Below are 12,917 nucleotides of genomic sequence, written 5' to 3' on the forward strand. Positions count from 1 at the left end.
AATTTCCTGGATATATATTTGCTGTTTCTGCTTAGGTAAATGTGGCATGACACACAAGATGCCTCCACACAGTGCATAAACTTTATCCAACAATCAATTTTCTGCTCACTCCTTAAACGACAAAAAATAGATAAAACATTTCTTTAAATTAAAGAATTGCAATGGAGTTAGAGTAACTTATGTCCCATGGAAAGTTTTTAGCCTTGGCTAATGCAAGACTGCAAGGGCAGACAGATGTACTGGAGAAACACCATAGTGATACCTATAGTCTTAAAACACCTAACTGTAATACTGTCTCATTCAGACAGCTGCTTGCCCTACAACTTTCTAGATATGCCCCTGCTCAAGTGTGGCAGGAATATCCCTCCTTGTGCAAATAAAGAACTAATAAAATGCCTACAACACATCCAATGTGACACTATGCAATTTTCAAATCATCAAGCATTTACTCAAAACAGTCAATTATTCTTGTATCCATTGTACTGTTACCTGACGCAGATTCCTGGTTACTTTCACATCATGCCAGGCATTGTCATTAAATTTCCCATTCACAGGTTCCACCAGTGCTTCAAAGGCCCCTGAGCCCAAATTAATGACCAAGGAGACAGCTCCATTTTTCAGTGCAAGATTGACATAATCAGCTGATTTTCCTGTGTGAAGCATCAGTCCATTCCTCTGAAGTGTTTTAAATGAGAGAGTTATTTCATCACTGCTACTTTGTATGGGATTCTGAGATAAATCATAGCAGAAGTATTCTGATCCCTTGAACGTTGCAATATACTCTTCTTTTCCTGGGGAAAAATAAATAAATAAATAAATAAATGAATCATTGGCACTTACTACAAAGCTGTTTTCATGGATTATTTTTATATAGCTAATACAGCTAATTCAACAGTATTACTGTAAGCACTATATTAAAAAGTAATTAATTTAAAACACAAAATACATGAAGTAAAAAAGATAACTAAGATTTTCTATGAACATAGTATTTTCTTACAGAACCTTTATGGGTACAATTAAACTTAGAAAATATACTGCATCAGCAATGTGATCTGGAATGCATCTAAGCACATAGCATTTAGGAGAATATGCAAACTAAAACATTATTTCAGTCAAAACCTGGATCTTTTCTTTCCTCACCCTCACTAAAATCATAGCATCTCAAAAGGAATCAACCTAGATATCTCAAAGTGCTTTGGCCTAAGGTCTTGAATAACTACGAAACATTTATTTAAGAATATAACTTATCCAAACCTACACCTACTACCATGCCAAACAACAAGTTAAGATGAAATAGTAAACAAATAGTTTTTCTGAGATATACTTTTACTAGCATGCATGTGTCATACAGGTTATTTCTTAGTTTATCCTAAAGGTGATTAAGAAACACAAAAAGGACAAGCTAAGTTTTCAGCCTCATCAGAAAAGTATAACAACATATATGGAGATTATGTTTTCTCTGAAGTCCTACAGATAAACATATACACCAACCTTATACAATGTGTACAGCGTTTGGAGATACGCGAAGTCAGGATTTGTTTATGTTTAGTTAATAATAAATGCTAGTAAGAATTCAATGGAAATCTGTAAATGTTGGAGTAGTGTAATAGTACGGGTATGAAAATCTGAGGATGTCAGATTTCATAATATGTAAGAGCTATAAACTCAATCTCCAGAATATAGCTGCAAACACCAGTCTGTCATACCATCAGCACAAGACCCAAACATAAATACACAGGTAAAGGAAATAATAACAGCATGAATTTAAAAGAGAACAGAATAGAACAGTTAATGACAGAGCAGACAAAAAGCAGGTGTGAGAACATAGTTTTAGGAAAATTCTCCAGGCATATCTGTCTGCTGTTGTTCTGTCTCATCTGCTTAGGTCCCCCTACAGCAGACTGGACAAAAAAAAAAATGCTAGGTATTTGCAATGCCTATTTTACTTTCAATAGTAGAGCATTGTAAAATCAGATAAATAGGACTTCAGTGATTACATTTTTATTGAACTTTTTTTTTTGATAAAAACATTAAAAATTAATGGTCTACAATTATTTTGAGGTGTTATCTCACTGGTTTGATGCAGTTATTTGGAGTTTTTTTGTTTGTTTGTTTAATGAAGCAGAAGGCAAATCCTATTAGACCATTTTATATATGTGTATATATTTAAGCATAAAATGGTAATGAATATAATAATATTCTTACAAATATATTAATATATATATAAATTTTAAAAATGGTCTAGTAGCCTCTACTTATCTAATATGCTCCACACAATGACCAAATCAGGCTTCAGAAGTATCTTACCCTAAATAAAACTACCAGGATTTGTAAAAGGAAATTCACACCTGGGTTTAACAAGCTAAGCCTATTTTGTAATTAAACACTTTAAAAAATAAACAAACACCTCTCCGAGCACCCTTAAGGAGGGTTTTCCCCTCTATTTTGCTAGAGGTGTTCTCAAAAGATACAAACACCAAACAAAAATCCCTAGTCTTGAGTTCCAGATTAAGTGATGTTCCCTCTCTTTCAACAAGCAGATGATCATACATAATATACAGACTGCTTCCTATATTGGCCATTTCTTATGTACAATAAATATACAGTAGGTGCTATGTAGCATGAAAACATGCTACATCCTACCCATGCTTCTCTAGTTCTGTAATATTCAGACAGCTGGTACCTCCATGGACAAACACTATCACCTTTCTAGTGAGGAACTCAGATAAATATAGGCTTAGGAATATAAACAGTTGCATGGTAAGAAAGGTTACAACATAACTGCTATCTCACCCTCCCAAGCTTCTGGAGAACAGTAATCCTGAGAAAGCCTTTTATTCCCCACAGGTTCCATTCTGGACAAAAATTACATTCTTACAGGAGTTCTGACTAAGGCTTATCATAGAGAAAAAGCAGTTAAATTAGTCTGGTTTTAAAAATAACTTTGGCATTTTTCCTGACTTCTTTTTATCAAGCATAAATTTCTTACACTTAGGACAAATTTTACCCCCTGTTGAACTTGATTGAAATGTGAGCTAGATTTTATTTGCATGACTGATGCCAAAAATTAGTCTGTTTAATCTGTCCAAAAGTCTTTATTTTTACCTTTAGCACAGCCAACAATAGAGAAGCAAGAAAATACCTATCTATCATCCAAGTCCATCAGAAACAGCAGGTCAAGAGACTTACTGCAAATATACTCTAAGGACATACAGAATTTGTTGTACCCATTCTCTGGATCTTAAAAATTCTCAGTCTTGTGTGCAGAACCCAACACTAGACTAAGAGCCCCGGATCCTAACATGTTTCAGTAGAGGAGGAAAATCACGGCTTGTTTTGTTTTAAAAAAATTACAAACAATGCATTTTCTAGGGTTTCAATACACTAAGCAGTGGACCGCATGACTACCATGCCTCCCATTTAATGAATATTTAATAAAAGCGTAAAACGCTCAAGAGCAAATTTATTTGGTATGGATGCTTACTGCAAACGCATACTAAAACAGCATGAATAGCTACACTGAATAGATGATAAATATTAAATGCAGCAACTTGGGACAAAACTACATCTACCATGTATTTAATGGCTCAAACACAAAAAGCTAAAGAATATAAATGAATCAACATGCAGTATATTTATGTATAAATATTATGCAATATAAACTACTTCTGCAAAACCAGATCACTTACACAGATGTGAAAATGAATAGAACTGTAACAGCATGCCAGGCACATTTTTTAAAACTTCCCCAAAGAAGGGCCTGAAGGAGCAAGCTCATTCAAAAGCAAAATTATAGTCTCATATTGTTGTTGTGGTTTAGCCCGGCTGGCAGCCAAACACCACACAGCCGTTCGCTCACCCTCCCCCCTCCCTCTCTGGGATGGGGGAGAGAAATGGGAAAGTGAAGCCTGTGAGTTGAGATAAAGACAGTTTATTAAGACAGGGAAATAATAATAACAATAATAATAATAATAATAATATTATTAATAGTAATAATGTGTACGAAATAAGTGATGCACAATGCAATTGCTCACCACCCGTTGACCGATGCCCAGCCTATCCCCAAGCAGCCGGCCCCCTCCCCCCACCCCGGCTAGCCACCCCTATATATTGTTCAGCATGACATCGGATGGTATGGAATACCCCTTTGGCCAGTTTGGGTCAGCTGTCCTGGGTCTGTCCCCTCCCAGCTCCTGCTGCATCCCTAGCCTGCTCGCTAGCAGGACAGAGCGAGAAGCTGAAAAGTCCTTGGCTTGGTGTAAGCACTGCTCTACAACAATTAAAACATCAGCATGTTATCAGTGCTCTTCTCATCCTAATCCAAAACATAGCACCCTGCCAGCTACTAGGAGGAAAATTAACTCTGTCCTAACTGAAACCAGGACAATTGTAAACAGAGCCACAATTTATGCAGACTTAAAAAAAAAAAAAAAAAAAAAAAGCCTTTTAGATGTTGTTCAGTTGACCTTGGCCAGCTGCCAGACACCCACCCACCCAGCTGTTCTCTCACTCCCCCTCATCAAGGGGACAGCAGGGGTAAGTAAGATAGAAAAGCTTGTGGATTAACTAAAGACAGGGAGATCACTTACCAATTACTATCACAAGCCAAACATATTCAGCTTGGAAAAAAATCATTTTCATTTATTGCTATTAAAATAGTTTTGGAAGGTGAGAAACAAAACCAAAAATTAAAACAAAGCCTTCTCCCCATTTTTTTCCACTGGATCAACTTCATTCCCTTCACTGCTTCATTCTTGCCTCCTCTACCTCTCCCTGTCCTGCCCTGAGCAGTACAGGGGGATGGGGAATGGAGGCTGTAGGCAGTCCACACCAGCTCCTGTGTGCGGCTCCCTCCTCCTCAGTCTTTTCCCCTCTTCCACCATGTGTCCTCTCCATGGGCTGCAGTCCTTCAGGATAAATCTGCTAAAGCATTTCACAGGCAACAGCTCCTGGAGGAAATATCCACCTGCTCTGGCATGGGGCCCTCCAGAAGCTACAGAGAAATACCTGCTCCAACATGGTCTCTTCCACGGGCTGCAGTTAAATCTCTGCTACAGTAATTGGAGCAACTCCCCTCTCATTTTCCATTTTCCATTCCCTTCCTTCTGACAGGCAGTATTTTGCCATCTCTTTAATGCTTTTAGAGGCACCAACAATTTGGCTGATGGGCTCAACTTTGCCCTGTGGTGGGGCCATTGAAACCAGCTATGTCTACCATGGACAGTCCCGACTTCTTCTCAGGGAGGCCACCACCTGCTCTCCTGCTACCAATACCTTGCTACAGACATCCAATACAGAGGTTAACATTTCTGTGTCTATTATGTTATTTTGTAAGTATTCATTTATGTCAAGAAGTTTAGTCTTGCATTTTCCTTAAGGGAGAAAATAAAAGGCCAAATCAGTAGCCCTTTACCTCTTCAATGGAAAAAGGAAAAAGGGAAAAAAAAAAAAGGCTCGAGTTGTCATTGGAAAGATCAAATCAGCTTCACAGATTGGAAAACATCTGTTTAATATGAGTCCCATCTGACTGACTTTCAGTAAGATTACTAATGGCAACCTATGGACTCTTCTTCTTCTGTAGCATCTTCAATCAATGTAATGATGGTATGTACACTACTTAATTCACTATTTGATCTCTTCCCCAATTCTTGCAGCTTCTATAATAAGGTCTGTACTACCTTTTAGTAATGTCACCAAAAAAAAAAGTAATTGATACATTTTATGATGTTCATATAAGCTACTTAAACAAATGTTATGGAAATACTGTAGTGCTTTCCTTCACATTACGTGTCATCACTTGACACATGAGCTGATCAAAATCAACTCGTGTATGAAGATTCCCCCAATTCACATGGCAGAAACTAGAATGATGATGATTAGGTATCCCATTTGGTGAATCTCTAAAGAATTCGTAAACTGAGGTTTAATTTAACCACTAATTTTGGCAAGAAAGTGGCATGTAAAGTTTGAATCTGAAGTGTTGGCAGTTTTTAGCGTTTCTTTTTCTTTAGGTTACGCTGAAACATTTAATTTTTTAAAAATCTATTTGGCATTGCATCTAAATAGCATTAATTTGTTTAAAAACTGGCCTAAAGGTAAGAAATTAAAGTCAAAATTTATCATAATATTTTATGTCAGAAAAATATTTTGGTTGAAAAAAATGAAAAATGTGGGAAAAGCCTTTAATTCCATACTTATCCCAAACTTTTTTTTTCCTTTTTTTTTTTTAACCTACTGAAACATACATGCTTTTTTTTTTTTTCTTTTCTATTTTTACATTGTAGCATTGCATTTTGCTTATTCAGTTTTCAGAATTCATTGTAGTATGAACACATGGCCCCTGATCGCTCTGAAATTGCATTGTAAATCCATAACAGGCCTCCATTAAAGTATGATAATAGTGCATCAGAGCACAGACATTTATCAGGTAGGTCAAATCCATACTTCAGATAACTGGGAAAGTTTCTCATCTGACAACAGTGTGTTCATGCATTGCAGTCAGGAGATTAATCCTCCCCTCTGTGGGGACACAAGACAACTTCACCTTCAGAACCTCTAACTGGCTCACCAATCGCTCCATCCTCTTCTGGCATTTTGTATGCATTTCATATCATGCATTCAAATACAGTCATAAAAAATATTCTCACTTGGACATACACAGTACATCTCTAAAACACAAATTTAACCAGCTCTACCAGATGCTGTATAATACTTGCACAGCTCTACTACTTCAGATCTAATTAAGAAAATGTGTACAACACTGCTCTGTAGGTTTACCAACAGCATTTGCTCTAAGTTGAAGTCAGTTAATACCATGTTCACATCACAATGTTAGATAACGTCATGGTTTTTGATGTTGTTGTTGTAGTCTTGTCTTAAAATATCTATCTGGGAACAGGGATTACTTTGCAGAGTCTGTAGTTCTTCACACCAAATCACTTTTAACATTGTAATTCTTCAAAAGCAACTGAAGTGTTTTAAGATAACATCTACAGAAGGTAGCATTTTAGCAGCTCTAACAAAAACACCAATTAAGAAAGAAAAAAGCAAGCAAAACCTGTAATTTAGCTGAAGGTTCTTGACTATATCATGTATTTCCTTATTTGGTAGCTTTTGTATTTGACAGTCATCTGGGTAAGCATGAAGGTATACGATATGCTAGATAAACATGGACAAAACTACCGCATTCCATAAACCTAATTACAAAAAAACAAACAAACAAAAAAACAACAAAAACTAAATCTCAGGTTTTCATGCTTAATCCAGTATGCTGGTAGATCTGTTTCATTTTCTACTCTAGATTCTTCAATATTATGGAATTCACCATTTATCAAATGCTTATCAAAGTGTTCTCAGTAGCAACAGATAATCAGAAATTCAGTACTAAAGTGTACAAATATTCCCCACCATCTATCTGTCTTTGACAACACATTATCATCAATCTTTCTCATTAAAATCATGTTAAAAACTTACAAATCAATTCAAACTTAAAAATCTTGCCTTCTATGAAATATGTCTGAATGGCTAACGACAGTAGTAGTGAAATACCACATAATAACATAAGTTAAATTACTTTACAAAACAAATGGTGTACCTGTCAAGATTTGGGTATCATTTTATATTTTTAAAGAAACAACTTAAGGCACCAACGAGTGCTAAGGGAACAGACAGACATCATTGTAAGGCCATCTTGATAATTTTTGATCAAATGTGGTGACTGGGAGAGACTAGAGGAAAGCAAACATCACTCCTAACTTCAAGAAGAGCAAGAAGGAAAATCCAGGGAGCTACAAGTGAGTCGGCCTTCCCATGATCATCCTTGGGGATGGAGGGGGATCTCATAAATAAATGTAAATACCTGAATGAGGATGCAAAGAAGACAGAGCCAGACTCTTTTTCAGTGATACCCAATGCCAGGAAAAATGGTAATGAGCACAAACAGGAACATGAGAGGTTCCATCTAAACATCAGGAAAACATTCTTTATTGTGAGTGTGACAGAGCACTGGCACAGATTGTCCAGAGAGGGTGTAGGGTCACCCTCCTTGGAGATATCCAAAAGCTGCATGGGCACGTTTCTAGGCAACCTGCTCTAGGTGTCCCTTCTTGAGCAAGAGGGTTGGGCCAGATGACCTTCCAACTTCAACCATCCTGTGGCTCTGTTATTGTTCCTGCAGCCCTCATCCTTTAAAACATTATTTTCCACATTTTTGTTAATCCTCACAGCAAGAACTTCACTCTTTTGTTAGTAATACTAGCAACCTCAACAAATTACTTGCTGACATGGCAAACCTTAGTGACCTATTTTATTTCTAAAGAGAAGTCAAACTTCACCTATACTCCAAGCATGTTCTGGCTGTAGGTACAGAAGCAATTCCCTTTCTTTTTACACTAGTTACTATGTTTTCAGTAAAACTCAAATCAGTTGAGCATGCTGATGTAAATGGCTTTTAGGAAGCTAAGGCTAGAAACACTGAAATGATTCAACAACATTTTTGTAAATAAGAATATTCACTTCTGGTATCAATACTTAACAGAAGAAGAAATTTGTTTTTTATTCAAGTGAGTTTCATTGCTATTAATAATGTGACAGACAAATGGTCTCAGTGTTTGAATAGTACCTAATGAGATACTCATTAGTCTCTGTCTGGTTACTCAACTAGATACTCATCACATTTTCCAGTAGATGCTGCCAGTTAAGAACTATTGAAGAACTCTTTCACAGGCAGCTGGTACCCGTAAAAACAGGCTTAGTGTATAGAAGAATGCATCTGAAAACTGCTGGTTTCAAACTGATTGAAAGTGGAAAAAAAAGCATATAATAACTTTCCAATGGAAGTATCGTAACACAACTGTTTCCAAATAGTTTGAAAAGACATCAATGGTGTGAATTCAAATAATAACTGTGACATTATTCTTGTTTGGCCAAACTGAACAAAATACAGAAATTGTGCAAGGGTGTGGTGGTTTTACTCGGGTGGGCAGCTGAGCTCCACTGCAACCGCTCTCTCCCTCCCCCCTCCTCAAAGAGGAACGGGTAGAAAATACGATGAAAAGGGCTCAAGGGTTGAGATAAGGACAGGGAGATTGCGCAGTAATTATCGTGACGGGCAAAACAGACTCAGCATAGGGAGATAGTAAGATTTATTGCTTATTACTAACAAGCTAGAGAAGTGAGAAACAAAGGAAAGAAACCAAAAGCACCTTCCCCCCCGCGTCCACCCTCTTCCACCTCCTCCCCCCGAGCAGCACCGGGGAATGGGGATAATGGACAGTCTATGGCGCTTCTTCGCCACTCCTTCTCGATCACTCTCGTCCCCTGTGCTGTGGGGTCCCTCCCATGGGATGCAGTCCTTGCTGAACTGATCCGACATGGGCTTCCCACAGGCAGCAGCTCTTCAAGAACTGCTCCAGATATGGGTCCGTACCATGGGGTCCACCCCTCAGGAGCAAACTGCTCCAACCTGGATCCCCCACGGGCAGCAGCTCCTGCCAGGTCACCTGCTCCTGCGTGGTCTCCTCTCCACAGGCTACAGGTCTGGCCCAGAATCTGCTCCAGCAGGGGTCTTCCACAGGCCGCAGCCTCTGTCAATGCAGGTCCACCTGTTCCACTGTGGTCTCCTCCATGGGCTGCAGCGTGGAACCCTGCTCCACCGTGGTACTCCATGGGCTGCAGGGGGACAGCCTGCTTCACCATGGTCCTCACCACAGGCCACAGGGGACTTCTGCTCCGGTGCCTGGAGCACCTCTCCCTCTCCTTCTTCACTGACCTTGGCACCTGCAAGGCTGTTCCTCACTCCTCTCTCCCAGCTGCTGTGTGGTGCAGTGTTGTTTTTTTTTTTTTCCATCTTAAGTATGCTCTCACAGAGGCGCAAAACAACATTGCTTATTGGCTCGGCTCTGGTGAACAGTGGGGCCCTTACCTAACATGGGGCAGCTTCTAGATTCTTCTCACAGAAGCCACCCCTATGGCCCCCTGCCACCAAAACCTTGACACGTAAACCCACTACAGAGGGGAGGCAGTCATAATCCATCTCTGCATTTCTCCAGACTTTGGAATAATGCATTCCTCACGAGAAACTAAAACCCCTCTCATGATCACTTAGATTCAAGCTCAGTCATCTTTGCCCTCAAAAGGGCAATGCCATTTGGAAAGTGATGAGAAACACAGCAACTGCAATGCTGTTTGCCATACCTGGCTATGAAATGGGAAAATAGAAGGTAAAAGAACCACAGATTTGCCACTGTACAGTTTCAGTGTAAGTTAACAAAGACGCAAAAAAAAAAAAAAAAAAAAAAAAAAAAGGAAAGTCGGCTTACAGAATTTTACTGCAGCTTGCTTTGACATTTTAGAAGACATACAAAAGTCAAAATATTCTGTCCATCATCAGATGCAGGACAAAAACTGTAACGCATTACTGTTAACTAACCATCCCAGGATCTTGAGTTGTTGGAACATGTTCAGAGAAGAGCAATGAAGCTGGTGAAGGCACTAAAAATAAGACTTATGAGAAATGGCTGAAGGAACTGGGATCGTTTAATCTGGAGAAAAGGAGGATCAGAGGAGTTCTGATCTCTACAACTACTTGAAAGGAGGTTGTAGTGAGGTGGGTGTTGGTCTCTCCTCTCATATGACAAGTGATAGGATACGAGGAAATGGCCTCAAGTTGCACCGGAGGAGGTTCAGATTATATATCTAATAATTTCTGCATGGAAAAAAATGGTTATGCATTGGAACAGGCTGCCCAGGAAAATGGTAGAGTTGCCATCCCTTTAAGAGATATACGGATGTGGTGCTTAGGGACATGGCTTAGTGGTGGACTTGGTAGTGTTAGGTGATGGTTGGAACTTGATGATCTAAGGGTCTTTTTCAATCTAAATGAGTCTATGATACCTGTATCAACTCTCTAGTTCTATCGTGCAGATGTAGTCTTTTACTTTTATTAAGAAATGCATTTAGAATGAACAGATTCAACAAAATTATTAAAATATATTTGTATGTTTTATATAAGAAGCAGTTATAATCTATCACTACAGCATTTCATGGCACCCTTTTGTTGTTTTTAAAAGCGAATTAAGAACAGACTTTATTAATAATGAATTGTGTCTATTGATGGGTGTTTATTTTTTTCAAATTATCACTTAATGACACTTAGAGAAACCATTAAAAATGTATGGCAGTCATTCTAGCCAGCATGAAGTGTTGCACTTCATTTAATGATTAAAATGTAATTACCTACATAGAAAAAAACTAGATAATATGAACCCAATAACTGAGTATAACATGTTTTCATTATGAATTCTAAGTACTGTAAATTACTGTATATTACTGCAGTTACAATCCCAAATAGCTGATTATGAATATATAAAGACATGGGATCTATTCGTATCATAGAAAGACTTCAGACAAGAAGCATGTCTCATCATAGCACACGCGAGCGCAGGAAAGGCATATTTCTTATTTCCTTAGAATTTACCTTATTTCCCACTAAAGTCAACAATAGTTTTAACATTCACTTCGCTAGAGGTTCATTTAGGTTCTTAGAGTTTGATCAAATGGCCAGAAGAAATACTTCCACAGGCTTTAGCAGATTTCTCATAGCAGATTCTGCAATCCTACATAAGCACTACGTTTAGCTTTACTGCATATGTAGCCTCCTTCCTGGCAGTATTAAATCACAGAATAAGTCTGGCTGATTTGATAATAATTTGATCCTGTACCCTTGCTTGATTCAAATCAAATGCATACCACTGGACGCTTTGACCTTATTATGTATCAAAAGTAATGGGACCACAGACCAGAGAAATAAAATCATCCAGACAGGATAAATCAAAGCTATTTGATAATGGCTGAAACATTTCTTTAAGGAAAAATAAACCAGAAATCTTAAAATAAGATTATAAAACAAATTTCAAGGATACATGTCATGTGACAAACCATTATTCGATACTATACAAACAATAACTAGTGAAGTGCTGTCTATTCTTTTGTCTACCTACCAAAAGAATTATTTTCAAAGAGGAAATAAGCTGAAACCATTGATAGTCTATTTCTAAAAGCCATATTCCCGCTACAAAATCTCCAAAATATTAATATTATGAACTGAATAAATGAATTATTCCAAACCAGACTCTAGTATGTTCCCAGATGTACTGTTTTGTGCTCCATTTCATGGTAATTTAAAATTCAAAAATTTATCTGTTGTGCCACCTTCTTATTTACAGTCTTTCACAGAGTAGTGCAACCAGGGAAAACTTTACCAAAACAGCATGTAGACAAAATAATTAACAAGGATGCCTAATACTACAAAGCAAGTCATTCTAAACTGCTACTTCTGTAAACATCAAAAGCTGGAAACTTCACAATAATAGCAAAATAATGGCTTGCCATTACACAGAGGGTCTGCATATGGATGTATGACTGAACCCAGAACTATCTCAGGATGCATCATGCGCAAGGTTTCTCAGCATACTGCCATTTTAGAAGGCCAACCTAAATCCTTTCCTGAATTTATCAGTCACTGGATCTTAAGATAGAAAATTCAAAAATAATGCATTTATTCTCCAAATTTTATACCTGAATTTGTTTCCCACTTGCATAAAATGGGTTTTCAGCACTACTTATATAAACGAATCACACAGGCATTTAAAAAAAAACAAATAAGTACTGTCTGCTTAACAAATTTAATACTTAAGTACAAAACCAAATTATATAACAGCAAATGATAAAATTATGATAATGCCAAAGAAATTATTAGTTCAAAAGGAGTACAGGTGTCTACTTCACCGATGTGGATTGAATTAATTTGAAAAAGTACTGACGTTGCTATAGACGATCAATTTTCTGTTCCCATGTCATTTAAGCACAGATAAATAATTTTATTTTTTTTTTACAGGAGAATCTCACACTCTTCCTTC

At 37.7% G+C, this 12,917-nt stretch overlaps 1 protein-coding gene across 27 annotated transcripts in view; it reads right to left on the reverse strand.

Annotated features, from left to right (window-relative positions):
- Nucleotides 1–12,917, reverse strand: part of NRXN1 (neurexin 1) — a 734,224-nt gene that overhangs the window by 478,036 nt on the left and 243,271 nt on the right. For all 27 annotated transcript variants that reach the window (XM_040551878.1, XM_040551901.1, XM_040551900.1 and 24 more), the window contains one exon: nucleotides 490–791. In XM_040551878.1, the coding sequence (XP_040407812.1) occupies nucleotides 490–791 (302 nt within the window). The remainder of the gene's footprint in view (nucleotides 1–489; nucleotides 792–12,917) is intronic.

The sequence above is a fragment of the Cygnus olor genome, chromosome 3 (assembly GCF_009769625.2).
Source record: "Cygnus olor isolate bCygOlo1 chromosome 3, bCygOlo1.pri.v2, whole genome shotgun sequence".
Classification (NCBI taxonomy): domain Eukaryota; kingdom Metazoa; phylum Chordata; class Aves; order Anseriformes; family Anatidae; genus Cygnus; species Cygnus olor.